The sequence below is a fragment of the Triplophysa rosa genome, linkage group LG5 (assembly GCF_024868665.1).
Source record: "Triplophysa rosa linkage group LG5, Trosa_1v2, whole genome shotgun sequence".
NCBI lineage: Eukaryota > Metazoa > Chordata > Actinopteri > Cypriniformes > Nemacheilidae > Triplophysa > Triplophysa rosa.
The window spans coordinates 18354150-18369737 of record NC_079894.1 but is presented as its reverse complement, the minus strand read 5'-3'; the positions used below and the strand labels follow the sequence as shown (position 1 = coordinate 18369737).

Sequence of the window (15588 nt, the reverse complement as noted above, 5' to 3'; positions counted from 1 at the left end):
TACACATTCACGTTACTAGCAGAGCCCACACAATTGTTTTGAATTACTTTTTATATTTACTTTGAGTAACCAAACATTACTGTAAAAAATAAAAACATTGTAAATGTGCAAAATCATGAACAACTTGAAACATGTTTAAGAAATAAAACAGATTTCAAATTCAACTTGAATAATGGCAGCATCATCTGGATGAGAGGCGAAATACAGCAAATATTCTCTGAGGCACATGCATTAAAGGGGTGTTGCAACGGTGTGTCATGCATTCTGACTTCTTTACAATGTTAAACGTGCTGTCTTCTCATGCTTAACATGGTCAATTTGTCAAAAAACGAGTTGGGCATATTACGTAGTATTTCTGTGCTCGATACACTGCCCCAGCGATCGTACAGGTTTCGGAAAGTTTTTTTTTAACATATAAAACTGTTTCGTAACAATTTTTCTTAGTCCCTTATTGGACAATTCTCCCGGAAAAGCACGCGGCAGCATGGAGAGCAGTAGAAGGAGCATGCGCAGATGTCACTTTCACTTGTGTGCAGGAGAGAGAGTTTGTTCACTGCATTTGGGTGATGAATGTTATATAAACGGTGGATATAACGCTGGATTTGGAGATCGTTTGAAACTGATATATGGAGCCGTCCTAAGCTAAAAGATGCCGGACATGAACCGCATGTGGTGAGTGAAACTTATGTCTGTGTTTGTTTGGGAATGAGTGCGCACGTGCTTTAGTTCAGCCTACCCCTCCCCCCGCACGTGCCGTATGCTTTCGGAAATAATCTTACAGCTGTATCTATCTTTTATAAATGTGATCAAACTAAATACTCTTCGAAGATACGAAGTATGCAATACTACTCTATAGGTACTCAAGATTAATATGAGATTGGCAGAAACCGCATGTGTTAGGGCCGCTTTAAGAATCGATTTGGGGATTTCCCCCAATTTGGGATATCGTTTCTTTAAATTGAAGATCGATTAAAATCAAAGAATCAATATTTTTTACCCAGCCCTAGTAAATAGCTGCCCAGAGGCATTGCAAACATGGCCACCGAGTTGGCTGACGTCCGTAAACGGACTTTGGTCTTTGTGTTACGTGTAGAAAGTAAAGAATACAGGTTTGCAATGGGGTAAATGGCAAAATTTTAAAACTGTATGAAGAACTTTAAGTCTGGTCACATCTAATGACAGTTGTCTTTTTAACATGGGTGACGCAATGATATTCATATGTCCATGTACACATGTGCAAGTGTCATGTGAAGAAAAAGCGAAAGAGCTCAGCGGGTTTCTAAAGAGGTCATGGTGGGCATTAAGATGACAGAAATTGCTCCTATTGGAACACTTTCTTCCCTGGGGTGAGCTCCTTCTTTATCTCTCTGCCTCTTTCTTTTCTTTTGCTATCTCGCTCCGTCTGTTTCAGCCTTTTCAAATAAATCTCCAACTTTACCCTTTCTGATATGGAGAGAAAAAAACAAGAGGCAGGCATGATGTTCAGCTGTTCTGAATGAGATAGGCAGGTAGCCAGACGAGAGTGGCGTCCTCGGAACACAAACACAAACACAACAAATAATGTTCAGCTAATTTTTTATTTTTGTGTAATGGGCCGGAAACCAAAGGGGAGCTTAGTGCTAATTTTACGCTTTGTTCAATTTAATTCTATTAGAGTGGTATCTTTCATGTTTTCTATTAGCTGCGCGTGGGTTCTCTGAAAGGCTAAATCCCCTTTTAACCTCTTCAATCTTTGTCTTCAGATACTCCCACCTGTCTTCCCTGACTTATTGTTTCCTTCTTCCTTCGTCTCCATCTCAGTCATACGGCGCAGCCGAGAGTCTCGAGCAGAATTTCAAATCCGGGCACAAGGACGGACAATGGAATCGTCTCTTTGTGATTTTGACAGGAGTATTAGAGAGAAGCGTAACACGGGAGCACTTTTAGAAATATTATTGGCCAAATAAAGCATCAGTGCAATGGAGGATGAAGTATGAATTCAAGGAGAGACATAGGAGGAGTTCAATTGTTTACCCATAATTCCCTTTCATTTCCTCCCTCACTAAGCATTAGCAGACTTACCTCTCTCCAGTCTTCTTTAACCTTCCCTTTTATCTCTTCCAAGAAGCCTCTTGCTTTAATTTCCAGAGCAACATTTTATTGCTGAGACATTGCACTTTCATAGCTCTTTCAGTGGTTTTTAATGGAGTAGTTTTTTTTTCAATAGAGCATTTTGATGAAATAATAAATGTTTCTCTTAAAATAAACACAAATTACACAATTGTTATAAGAAAGCAGAGACAATAAATTAGACATTCGATTACAAATTTGACATCACTGAGTTCTACAAAACTCATATTTAAAGGGGTAGTTCACCCAAAAATAAAAATTCTGTCATCTTTACTTTCTTGTCATTTCAAACCTGTATGACTTTCTTTCACAGAAACCAAAAGAAGATATTTTAAAGATGCCATGAATTAAAACCACAATTTTAACCCGAGCTTTTGTTATATAAGAGGGAATCGTATTCACGCGAACATCATGTAAGTGTCAGAACTGAAAACACCCTTAGATTACAACTGTTATTGACACCAGGCCAAGCGAACGCCAGGTCCTGGAATGCACCTATCTATGACAACATTGATAGGTTGAACACCGCCTCCACAGAAAGAATATCAATGACTACTTCTATAGCCCCGCCCACTGGTTCACGCATGACAATTAACACAAGTAACACAAGTGGCGAGGAACCAGATAGAGCGAGCAAGCAATAAACAAACATGCCGTTAAAGATAGCTAAATATTGTGCCATCCCTGGTTGTGGAAGAATACAGTCGCTGCATAACCTTCCTTCGGATTCCGATATTAGGAATGCGTGGTTAAAGTTTATTTTTAAAGATGTTCCAGCTCACGTGGGAAAAACATGGAGCGTTTGTTCGTTTCATTTCTCTGAGGATTCCTTCGTGAACAAGGCACAGGTCGACGCTGGATTTGCGGAGAGACTAAAATTAAAAAGCAGTGCTGTGCCGTCAATATTGGATCCAATAGGAATGGTGCAGCAATCTTATGCGAGTAAAACATTTTTGTACTATGCGTCACTATTGCTTTGTTAGAGATCGCTTGATGTGCCCTGATAGCCCTATTCGCACGAGATTAGTATTACCTGGGGACCTCTAGTCATTTGTATTAATGCTGTGCGAATTGGCATCTCTGTGATTTGGCGGGCTCATATATAATTTTTCAAGGTTTTATCTACCGTTTGCAAATAATGGAGGCTGTTTTGAAGTGTTTTGGTATTATTTCGGGTGCTGGGTCATATCCATAAGTTACCGGGAGTCTCCCATTTGTTTAGTTATCATGGAAACTCTCGTAACATTTGAGGCCCGCGATCGCGGTGATCTTTTGTCCGGTTCGCGATCACGGGTCTCAAATGCTGACAGGTACCGTCATATATCATTAAACGCAATACAAGTATAGGCTATACAAACTATACGCAAAGCCGTGCCATCACATCCGGGAGATAAGTCAGTAAATTTGAGTAAAATCATCCCGTGCGAATGCGTCACATGAAATACTGAAGTGGGGAGGTCATTTATAAATCACAGGAGGTCCCCAGATAATGCTAATCTCGTGCGAATGGTGCTAATGTGTAACCTAACATTACGTCTCTAATCAAATTCACAGAAGGCTCCAACTAAGTTTACTATGCAAACTGCTATCCAATCATAGCAGTGGGCGTTTACTTTCAAGTCTTCAATGCGGCACGCCCATTAAAACCGAGCGTTTGTAGAGCCGGCCTCAAAACCCGGGTAGAAAATAGACTATCACTTATTGATTTTGATGTTTTTAAATGTAAAAACCACGGCGAACGTCATAAGTAGACCTCATACAACAGTATAAAACAATAAACAAGCCCAGTTCATCACAGCTTTAAAGAATTTTGGTAACCAAACATCGGTGGTACCCATTGACTTGCATTGGTTTTGTGTCCATACAATAGAAGTGAATAGCCGTTGTTCACTTATCAACATTCTCCAAAATATCTTCTTTTGTGGTCTTGGAAGAAAGAAAGTCATACAGGCTTGAAATGACACGAGGGTTAGTAATGACAGAATTTTCATTTTATTACTGTAGGAGAAACAACTGGGAATGGATGCGTCTTTCATACAGTATGTGTTCTTCCCCATTTCACCAAACTGTCCCTTAACATAAAGTCTATTTTATCAGTAATAATGTCTGACCTATAGTGTATCGTCTCACTTTTTTATCTTTTCATATACACCCTCCTCTCCGGCCACCGTTTAATCTCAATGCTGCTTTCTGTATGTTCACATCCCAGTTCTCTCTTATCACAGTAACACATCCCTGGCCTAAAATCCCTACCAGGCTAACCTGCAACCAAATCTTTTTATTTTTTTAACACAGATTTCCCCACACCTGCCAGAACTGGCTGTCACAGTGACAAACCCCCTCGCTCTATTCACACACACATTCACTTGCATGAGTAGAGTACAGTTGCTCTGACACACACACGAGTGAGTCCAGGAAGCTGGATTGGCATCAGTAGAACTGAGCTGGCTTTTTGGAGTGTCTGAACACAGATCCAGATCTGCGCTGAGTACACACACACACAGTCAGCAGGCTTCCCATCAGCTCAGAACCAGAGCTTCAGCCTTCAAGCTACAAACCGCAGCATGCGGTTTGTAATGCTCATCATTATTTTACTCAGTATAATTTCAAAAGCTGAGATGATTCAAATCAGGGCTGTCAATCGATTATCAATTTTCATCAAATTAAGTAGGTGAAACTGAAAGAATGTTGGTTACTTAAACAAATGGCAAACGAAAAATATATACAGTATATGTATAAAAGTAAATTGAGATATTGGACATTCTGTTAAACAGTGTAACAGTCTAGTTTTTGTAGTAAAATTATGGGTTATTTTGCCAGGTTAAAAAAACTGCACCAAGAGCACAAATCACACGCACACACACACACGCACGCACACACATACACACACACACACGCACACACAGAGAGAGACATACACAAGCATGCGCACAGAGACAAGCATGACGACCATTTTTTGATTAATCACATTAATTTCTTTAAAACGTTACTTTTTTCATCCTAAATTCATCATTCTAAATAACCCCTCTAAATTGACAGCCCTAATTCAAACTCCGATATTACCAGTCATTCATGTGAGACGCCTTAATTCACTAATGTAACTTGCGTTGTTTATCTTATCAGAAAGACAGAAACATTATTGAAGGGTTAAAAGGTGTCACACCAATCAAAGTCAGTGAAGTCCCCGGCTTACACAGGACTCACTGCAGCGTTCCAGGTGTCTATACCACGTTCAGATATCCTCAGGCTCACAGTGATTAATGTCAGCCTGAATCTTATTAAGGGAAGAAACAAGCGCTCAAGTCTCACGCGGCTCACGCATGCGCTGCCCGGCGTGCTGTTGTAAATCACGCCCGGCTGCGCAGTCTTTGGCCGAGCTGATTCAACGTTGACTCACATCGCCTGTACACTGATGACAATCTTGCTTTGCCCTTTTTTTGGATGTTTTTTTCTAACACTGAAGCAGATTTCCTCACGACACCTGGCAGAGTGAGTAACCTGCTCCCTCCTACACCGGAACATCATCTGCTCTATGATATGTCTTGTGAACTCTGCCCACCATCCATGAACTCACGCCTACGCACGTGTACACACTTTTGCCCGCTTTACAGACCAGAATATATGATGGTTTGGATGCCGATCGCCACCATTAGATTTTGTCTCCACCAGGTTTTTAACTATCATAATGGAGAAGATGCTGGTACGCTATATAAACTACACTGAAACCGCATGAACCTTGATGAGTTCATGCCCCGCCTCTCCCATAGGCTACTTTTTATCTTGTGGACCTCCCTCCCACCTTGTTCAGAATGATCACAGCCTCTTGGTTCGCTCCGGTGATGTTAAATGTGTCCCCTGACTCTCCATCAAGGATGGTATACTCCAGCTTGGCATTGTCTCCCAAATCAGCATCTGTTGCTGAGATCCGGCCCACCTCCGCCCCTGGCACGGCCAACTCCGACACAGAGAACAGCCAGGAACCTGAGACAGCAAAAAGATGAGGACAAAGAGACAGAAATGAAAGAGATGAAAGGAAAGAGAGATAAGGGGACAGGGAATCAATCATCGTGTACACTCATGCGTCATTCCAATTTGACTTTGAAAGTTCTGAACTGCAACAAAGTTATCAAACAGAAAAATTCTCTATTGTATGTCTCACTCGTTTTTCGTCGATAATAAGATTCTCTTTTTGACAGCGACTATTGATTGGCATCTTGTTGCTGTAATTGCTCTCTGTATCAATATAACCATAATCTGATGCTCTTACATTAAATTACAGAACTACTGCTACATATTAATAGTATGTATGCATTAATTTAAAACCCTACACAAATACAGTATTATTATTGCTAGAATGATGTTTTTAGAGAAAAAATATAAGTAAAAAACTTAAATGTGCATATTTATTGACCACTAATAATGGAAATGTTTGGGGGTGCTGCCCAATCAATTATGTGCTGGTTACAGATCTGCTTTAGGGCAATCAAAAATGAAAATTCAACATTTACTCACCCTCATGTCATTCCAAACGTAAGATTTTCTTCTGCAGAACACAAAAGAAGATATTTTGAAGAATGTTTGTAACCGAACACATTGGGCCCCCATTTAGACATTTCTCAAAATATCTTCTTTTGTGTTCTACAGAAAAACAAAAGTAAAACAGGTTTTGAATGACATAAAGGTATATAAATTACAGAATTTTTATTTTTGAGTGAACTCTCCCCTTGAAGCCATAATCGTGATGCTTCCCACTTTGAGTCTACAACGTTGTGTTGGTTCCTGGTTGTATTTTTCTTACAGAATGCAACTCTCCCATTACATCCAATTACTTTCAGTTCTCATCAGACCGACTGTTCACACATGCTTTTGTTTTGTTTTTTATACAGTATTGTGTTGTAGAAGTAGTAGCAGCTCACTGAAACCCAGCAACTCCAGTAGGGCATATAAAATATGATGGATATTAGATTGTATTGTTTTATGTATTGACGAAAAACACGGAGTTGCAAGCATACAGAAAAGTAATAGCCAAAATAATAAAATGATAAAGTCACAAAACACTTCCACCTCTCTCGATGTTTATAGTCAACGTTTGTTCCACACAGCACAACCTGAAACATTATATTGCATCTCCATTAGACACCTTGTGTCTGTGACACAGCAAAACAACAGCCTGAGATGAAAGTCGAAGTGTGTCTCGGTCTCCCTCATGTCAACAAACCCACACAAATTTACAGGGATTTATGAACATCTGACTTTCAAATCACACCCTCAGTAATGTTTATCACTTTCCCTGGCTTTAAATTAGGCAGACTGGCGTGAAGTCGATGGCCTGCTGCTCTTTGATGACAGAGAGGCTGATGGGAAGAGTCTCTGGTTCCATAGGTGTGTGAGGTGACTCCAAAACCCCTTTCATACAGAGATCCTGGAAAATACACGGAAAATGTGTTTGGGATTTTGTCCCGGGATCGTTAGATTTTGTTCATTCACACTGCCAGTGATTTTCTGGAATCTGTGCGTGCGTTCACAGACATCCCGTGAAGATCCCGTAATGTTATGTCCATTTCTTTAGTCGTTTAAGTTCAAGTTCTGGTTATTATTCAGTAGCATATATTGTTGCTTTTTGCAGATGACCATGACATCACAAAAACAAACTTTTATATTTGTATTTTTTATTGGTAAATGCAGAACAATGAGGAGCATTGAGGCACAAAAACGCAATGTAGGCTATAGCCCAACGAGATTACGCTAAATATAAGATAGGCCTAAATCTAAAATGGCATATGAAAATAAATAAAACCAAATTGTTCAGGCTTGTTCGGTGCAAATTTACAGAGCCTTAATTAAAAATATAACGGAATATAATTTTTGTTGAGAAAAACAATCTTGTTCGGGTGAATTCGAGCTAGTGTCTGCACAGAAACACACAGGCTTCTCCACAGCGAAGCATGAGCACGGCAGGTGCACACATTGTTTTAAAGGTTGGTAAGCAATCAAGTTTATTGAAGCACTCTGTATTTTCGTGTTAATAGTTTTAATAAAAGTAATTTCAAGTTTAAACTGCGTTTATAAGCAGACAACGCTATTCTTGCATCTCTGAGCTTAAGTTTGGTGATTATGACTCTTGCATTCATCCGTGATTTAAAGATGAATAGTATTTTTTAGTTGTCGATTAACTAACGAACATAAATTACTCGCTTAACCATATTTGTTTTTATATCCAAATTATTTACGATTTATTATAGATGCGTGTCATCAGTATAGCCTACATGGCTTTTACGGCATTGTTTCTGCCTTTTGTTCACACAGGGCACTTTCCGGGACTGATCCCGTTAATATTACTAGGTCACCTTTCCGGAATTACTTTTCGGATGAATCCGGGATGCGTTTGCGTTCACACAGAAGGCACTCTGGCAATTTTCTGGAATCAGCGGTCTGTGTGAATGGGGTTCAAGCGAGTGGCCGCCGTGTCATAGCATGGACATTAAAACGCTCTGTCACTTCTGTCAAGCAAATGGATGCGCTTCCTCTAAGAAAATGTCACCTGAGATAGAATCGAGGTGAAGAGAAATCGAGGGGAGCTGTTTACATTGGGATTTAAGGATTTGGTAGAACATGACTCAAACACACGCAAGGTCATGTGCTTCAATATAAAACTAGATACCCACTGAACACATAGACCTTTAAAACACACAGACCTTCAAAACACACACAGACACAATGAATGTAGTGTTTTCACACAGAAGCAAAAGCTATTATTACCTTAAGCAGGGCTGTTCTGTACCATCTATATACAATAGCCTTAACATTATCATGTATGTTTCTTTTTTTGTAGTGTTTTTAGTCCCGGCTCACTCTTTGTACAGGTAAGATACAAAGACAACTTTTTAGAACGTAGTAGTTTTTACTTTAAGTGTAAGAGGTATTGTGATGTAGATGTAAGTCTAGTGTTATAATTTTGGTATCTGGGTCCAATCTGACCTGACAGAATTGAAACTGAACTTGACTGCCAGTGATCATGCCTGTGACCACGCATTTTTTTAGCATGAAAAAGAGCCACTTTTGACATTTTGATTACAACTCCCTTTGTGCTTCCTAGAAAAAAATCATGGGCGTTTAGAGTGACATGAGATTATGTGATGACAGACTTTTGAGTACAAGATGTGACTCAAATAGACTGACAAAAATGGTTTGCACATTTTGTATATTCAAACTTAATTCAACATGAAGTGGCATTAAAAGTAAATAATTATGTACAGTATAGACAATAATCATGCAATTAATTATGTAAACAAATAAATACATACACATATACATATAAGGGCTGGCAAAAATTAATCGTAATTAATCGCTTCCAAAATAAATGTTTGTGTTTACATAGTGTGTGTGTGTGTGTGTGTGTGTGTGTGTGTGTGTGTGTGTGTGTGTGTGTAACAGTTTTGGTAGATGAACTAGGCGAAGGTAATCCACAGTGAATAGAATATTTAATGAAAGCACTCGATACAAATAAACAGAACTCGATAAGGGCTGTTAAAACACTTTAGACAAGACGAAGAACAAATGAAAAAGGCAGTGGCTAAATAGTGTACAAGTGATGACGAAAACATCTAACAAGTGCGAGTAAAACAAACGAAGTGCAGGTAAGGGATCGTGGCAAAATTACGTCCAATGGCAAAAACGGGGAAAACTAAATAGGGAAACAGACGTAAATGTGACATAACACCCCCCCCGGAAGGCGCGACCTCGCGCCCTAGAACAACAGAGGAGGGGGGTGGGATCTCAGGTGGTGGATGAGGGGATGACAAAGGGAAGAAGGCAGGAGGTAGTCCATAGGGCTGGGGAGGTGTCCAGAGCAGAGTTAGTCCCAGGGTGGCATTGAGGGAGGGAGGAGCCATGGTGGAGAGCAGACTGACGAAACCCTGGTGACGAGCGACAGAGACGACACCGGAGGAGTCCAGGGTGTAGCCACGCAGACAGAGAGCCCAGGTGACACCGAAGGTCTGAAGGTCCGAGGCGAAGCCGATAGCTCAGGTGAACAAGGCGAAGGCGTGGCCAAGGCAGACCACGGCGGAGGCAGTGCAACTGAGGACTGAGGAGGAGCCGAGGGGAAGGAGGAGCCTGACAACGCAGAAGGGGCGGAGAGACAAGGCGTAGCCAGAGGAACGGAGCCCCGAGGTGGCGGATGGTCGACGACTGACCAAGGCAGTGCCGGAGGGACGAGGGAGCCTGGTGAAGCCAAAGGGATGCCGGGACACGGTGGAGACGAGGGAGCTATGAGCAGAGGTGTAGCCGCTGGGTCGAAGGACCGAGGTGGAGTTTGGGTCTCGGACGCTGAGGGCGGAGACATGGAGGAGTCCCGTTCAGGGGTTAACAGGGGTTGACTCACATGCTGACAAAGGCAGATGTATGGAGTTTAAATGGACCCAAAACTCACGCGCATGGAATCCGCGCGCGTGGAAAGCTGCTCCGCGAGGGCGCATTTAAACTCCGCGAGCGAGCAGAACAGTATCCGCAAGCGGAAAAGGATCCTCGCGAGGGCGCATTTCTGCGCCGCGAGCAAAAACTCAGTCCGCGAGCAGAGGCTTTGACGAGCGCGCGCACGATTCTCTCTATGCTCTCGCAACTGCTCAACACTTGCTCGCTCGTTGAGCTGACTTCTGAGACTTTGGAGGCGGGACAATGGCAGCCTTATCCGATCCTTTGATTGGTCACTTTTAACATGCACTCACCTACAGTCTCCGACATGTATCTTACCCGTTGTACAGACGTCTTAATTTGGCATAACACGATACTTTTTTCCGTTTTTAAACTTGGGTTACAGTGTTATGTATGCCCTTGGCTTTGGATTTAAATATTTGGCATCTTGACAGGAAGTTAGAAATAAATAGTTTGGTATGTGTATTCATAATTGCTTTTGTATTGTTAATAATTTTCATGAAATTGTTATAAAGTGAGAATTAATAAATGGCTACAACAGTATAACTCAAAGCACAAGTTATTATAAATTACAATATGATGTACTCTCTAAAATTTAATTTAAATAGTTTATTTGTTTTGCTTTATTTGTTTTGAAAATATTAAAACGGGCTATGCCAGTAAACAGATATTAGATTACTCAAATTTAATGACTACAGGAAACATTTAATTATATTATTATAGTATGTTTTAAATAGGTCATACATGACATGTAAGTTTAACTGCTATATAATATAGCATAATTTTTTTTGACAGATGTAAGAAATCAAAATGTCACTTGTTAAAACACTAACACATAGCTAAGGCAAGGTAATACACTAATCATTCAGTAGTAAGACATGTAATCTGTAGGTGACTGCATGTAGGTGAGTGCATGTTAAAAGTTACCAATCAAATGAGCGGAGACATTTGATTGGTAACTTTTAACATGCATTGTCCCGCCTCCAAAGTCTCAGAAGTCAACTCAATGAGCGAGCAAGTGTTGAGCAGTTGCGAGAGCATAGAGAGAATCGCGCGCGCGCTCGTCAAAGCCTCTGCTCGTGGACTGAGTTTTTGCTCGCGGAGCAGAAATGCGCCCACGTGAGGATTCTTTTCCGCTTGCGGATACTGTTCTGCTCGCTCGCGCAATTTAAATGCGCCTTCACGGAGCAGCTTTCCGCGCGTGGTTATCATTATGCGCGTTTGCATCGCGCGTGCGTGCGCGGATTCCATGCGCGTGAGTTTTGGGTCCATTTAAACTCCATACAGAGGAGGCAGAAGAGGCAAAGGGAGGGAGGGCTGGAGCTTGGAGACTGGCACAGGAGAGTCGGCTGCTGAGGGAGAACTGGGCGGGCCCAGCGGGGGCTTGGAACGGCTGGGCAGAACCAGCGGGGAAGAGAGCAGCCAACAGTCAAAGTCATTAGCCCAGTCCAAAAGTTCAGACACCTTGCCGCTCACCCTCAGCAGCGGGAGCATGGACAGGGCTTCCATCGCAGCCGTCGAAGTCCACCAGAACTCCCACGGCGATGCACGGTGTAGCCGGCTCACGCACCTGGTCAGACGCGTCTCGGTGCTCATGCTCCAGGGGGAACTCAGGCTCAGTCGCAGGGTCGCATGCTGGCTTCGGTGTCGCGGTGGGTTTAGGCTCTCTGTCAGCGGTGACGTGTGGTGAGGTCTCCATGCTGGAGGATGGTGGCTGGCAGGCGTCTGCTTCGGGGCGCCCATGCCGTTTCCCACGGCGATGAGGCATTGTGGAGGAGTGCGGAATGGCTATGGGGTGAGCCGGATCCGATTCCACGCTATTGACTGGCTCTGTATGACGATCGCTCAAGTCCTCATCCACTCTCCCGACGCAGAATGCAGAGCCCATCGCTTGGAGGACTAAATTAATGAAGTCCTCCAGCGGAAACTCATCCGCGTCAGGAAGCAAAATGAGGACGAGCAGATCGTCATCCAGGCCAGTCAAAAATAAGCGGTTAAGAAAGGAATCGCTTCAACTCACCAGATAGCACAATCCAACAAACTCCTCCACATAGCTCTCCATTGGCTGGCCATCCTGCCTTAGCTCCAGCAGGGCAGCCTCTGAAGAGCCTTTTCTTTCCATTTCTGGAGGTCTTGTCTTCTGTAACGGTTCCGGTAGACGAATGAGGCGAAGGTAATCCACAGTGAATAGAATATTTAATGAAAGCACTCGATACAAATAAACAGAACTCAATAAGGGCTGTTACAACACTTTAGACAAGACAAAGAACAAATGAAAAAGGCAGTGGCTAAACAGTGTACAAGTGAGGATGATAACAACTAACAGGTGCGAGTAAAACAAACGAAGTACAGGTAAGGGATCGTGGCAAAATTACGTCCAATGGCAAAAACGGGGAAAACTAAATAGGGAAACGTCTTGGTTACAGATGTAACCTCAGTTCCCTGATGGAGGGAACGAGACGTTGTGTCGAGCCAACAGATGGGGTTTGTCTCTCTGAGAACAAATCGCTTCCGACTTCTTAGAAAAGGCCAATGAAATTGGCGAATGAAATTTGCATGCTGGACTCCGCCCCCGGATATCCGTGTATGAAAGGGAGACGGCGTGCCTCATTCTTTCACCTTAGTTCTGAGGAGCCTGAGACCTCTCACGACTGCTGCAGTGGGCAGCACGTGTTGTGGCAAGAAGGACACAATGTCTCGCTCCCTCCATCAGGGAACTGAGGTTACATCCGTAACCAAGACGTTCCCTTTCTGTCGGTCTCTCGACAGAATGAGGTTCCGACAGATGAGGTTCCTATGGAAAACGCCACAACACTGTGTCACAATCTCTAGCGAAGCGACGGGGACTGGCCTGGGCGTGTCAGCCGTGAGCGCTACCGCGATATTGTAACCTACCAGTGGGTAGGTAGGGGGTCCCAGAGCTTTACTTGAAAGGTGGGAAGGCCCCTGCCTTCGGCCTCACAGGCGGCGGCCTTGTTTCTCTAACAGCGAGAAGCCGCCTGGTACCGTAAGGCCACTGGGTAAGCGCTACTTCCTCAAGCGGGGGATGCGCTACAGAGACCACTTCCTACCGGAGGGAGGAGTTTAGTGGAGATACCAACATAGTCTCACCGATGGGGAAGAACTCATGGGAAGATTGTGCTGACTGAAGGAGTTAACCGCGAGGTGGAGGTCCACCTAGGGAAGGTCATGGGTTACCAAGGTGGGAACCAATCATGAGGATACATCAGACGGAACTGCCCTGCTGGGGGGTTACAACGTCCGGTTGCACTAGGTCCGGTTAGAGCTATGTTGTGGATAACTCAGTTGGTACCCGGCCTAAGGGGCAGGGCTGCTCTGCCCAGCCCGCCCGCAGGAGGTGCTTGCTTAGTGATGGATGGAGTGCCTGTTCTTCACCCAGTGGGGGAGGGAGGCTAGTTTAGTACGCTGACCCCCTTAGGAGAAAGGGGGGAAGGTACTGTCATAGGCGTACACCCTGCCAGCAAAAAAAAAGCCGATACCGGTTTTACGTGGAGGCTGTAGGACCTCGCGAAGGTGATGGGTGTAGCCCAACCCACAGCTCTGCAGATGTCTGCCAGAGAGGCGCCTCGAGCCAGTGCCCACGAAGAGGATGTACTCCGTGTGGAGAGAGCTCTCACCCAGTGGGCGCAGGCAATCTTAGGACAGGTACGCCGTAGTGACGGCGTCCATGATCCAGTGTGCCAATCTCTGTTTGAGACAGCCCTCCCTGCTGATCTCCAAAACAGACAAAGAGCTGCTCAGAGCTCCTGTGGCTCTGCGTGCGGTCCAAGCAAATGCGTGTACTGGACACAACACGGATGGGGTTGGGTCTTCCTCCCCGGTGGGGAGCGCCTGTAAGTTCACCACCTGGTGTAGGGGGAGTGGTGGGAACTTTGGGAACGTAGCCGGGCCGGGGTCTCAGGATCACGTGAGAATAACCGGGCCCGAGTTCTAGGCAATCTGTGGACACGGAGAATGCTTTTAGGTCCGCTACCCTCTTGAGCGCCATCTGGAGAGCCTTCTTCATCATGAGGTGAGAAAGAGCGGCATCTCCGAGGGGCTCCAGGACCGCATCAAGGTCGCAAGAGGGTACGGAGTGCAGGTGAGGCAGTGCCTTCCCGCACCCCTAGGAACCAATTGATCAGGTTGTGCTGTCCTAGAGACTTACCAGCAACTGGGTCGTGATGAGCGGCAATAGCGGCTACATACACGTTCAGTGTGGAAGGGGAGAGATTACTCTCGAGTCTCTGGAAGGACAGCACGTTCCCAATCGAGCAACTCCGCGGGTCTTCTCTTTGAGAAGAGCACCAGGATGAGAAGAGGCACCACTTACAGGCGTATAGCCACCTAGTGGCCAGGGCCCTAGCCTGAGTGATGGTCCTAACTGCCGCAGGGGGTAGGCCACTCAGGATCTCCTCATCTCGTCCAGGGGCCAGACATGGAGGTTCCAGAGGTCTGGCCTGGGATGCCATAACGTGCCCTTCCCCTGGGAAAGCAGGTCCTTCGTCAGGGGAATCGGCCGGGGGGAGCTGTCGTCAAGAGCATTAGCTCCGAGAACCAAGTCCGTTTGGGCCAGTATGGCGCAACTAGTACACTTGATGCTCCTCTTCCTTGACCTTGCACAGGGTCTGTGCAATGAGGCTCACTGCGGGGAAGGCGTACTTCCGCTTGTCCCACGGCCAGCAGTGCGCTAGAGCGTCCGTGCCGAGGGGGGGCCTCGGATGGGAGTACCCTAGCGGGCAATGGGTGGTGTCCAGGGAGGCGAACAGGTCTACCTGAGCCCGCCCGAACTGTACCCAATGAGCTGGACTGCGCGGGGGTGGAGTCGCCACTCTATGCGAGGCGTCAACTGACGAGAGAGCACATCGGCTGTCTGGTTCAGGTTGCCTGGGATATGTGTGGCTCGCAGGGATCTGCTCACCTGCGGACCCCACAGGAGGAGGCGTCGGGCGAGTCGTGTTAGCTGCCGTGAGCGAACGCCACCCTGGCGGTTGATATACGCTATGGCAGTTGTGCTGTCCGACCAGACCAGCACATGCTTGTCCT

The 15588-nt window shown here is 44.7% G+C and overlaps 1 protein-coding gene across 5 annotated transcripts in view; it reads right to left on the bottom strand.

Annotated features, from left to right (window-relative positions):
* LOC130553811 (uncharacterized) overlaps nt 1-15588 on the bottom strand; it is a 167802-nt gene that overhangs the window by 24047 nt on the left and 128167 nt on the right. For all 5 annotated transcript variants that reach the window (XM_057332971.1, XM_057332969.1, XM_057332973.1 and 2 more), the window contains one exon: nt 5909-6090. In XM_057332971.1, the coding sequence (XP_057188954.1) occupies nt 5909-6090 (182 nt within the window). The remainder of the gene's footprint in view (nt 1-5908; nt 6091-15588) is intronic.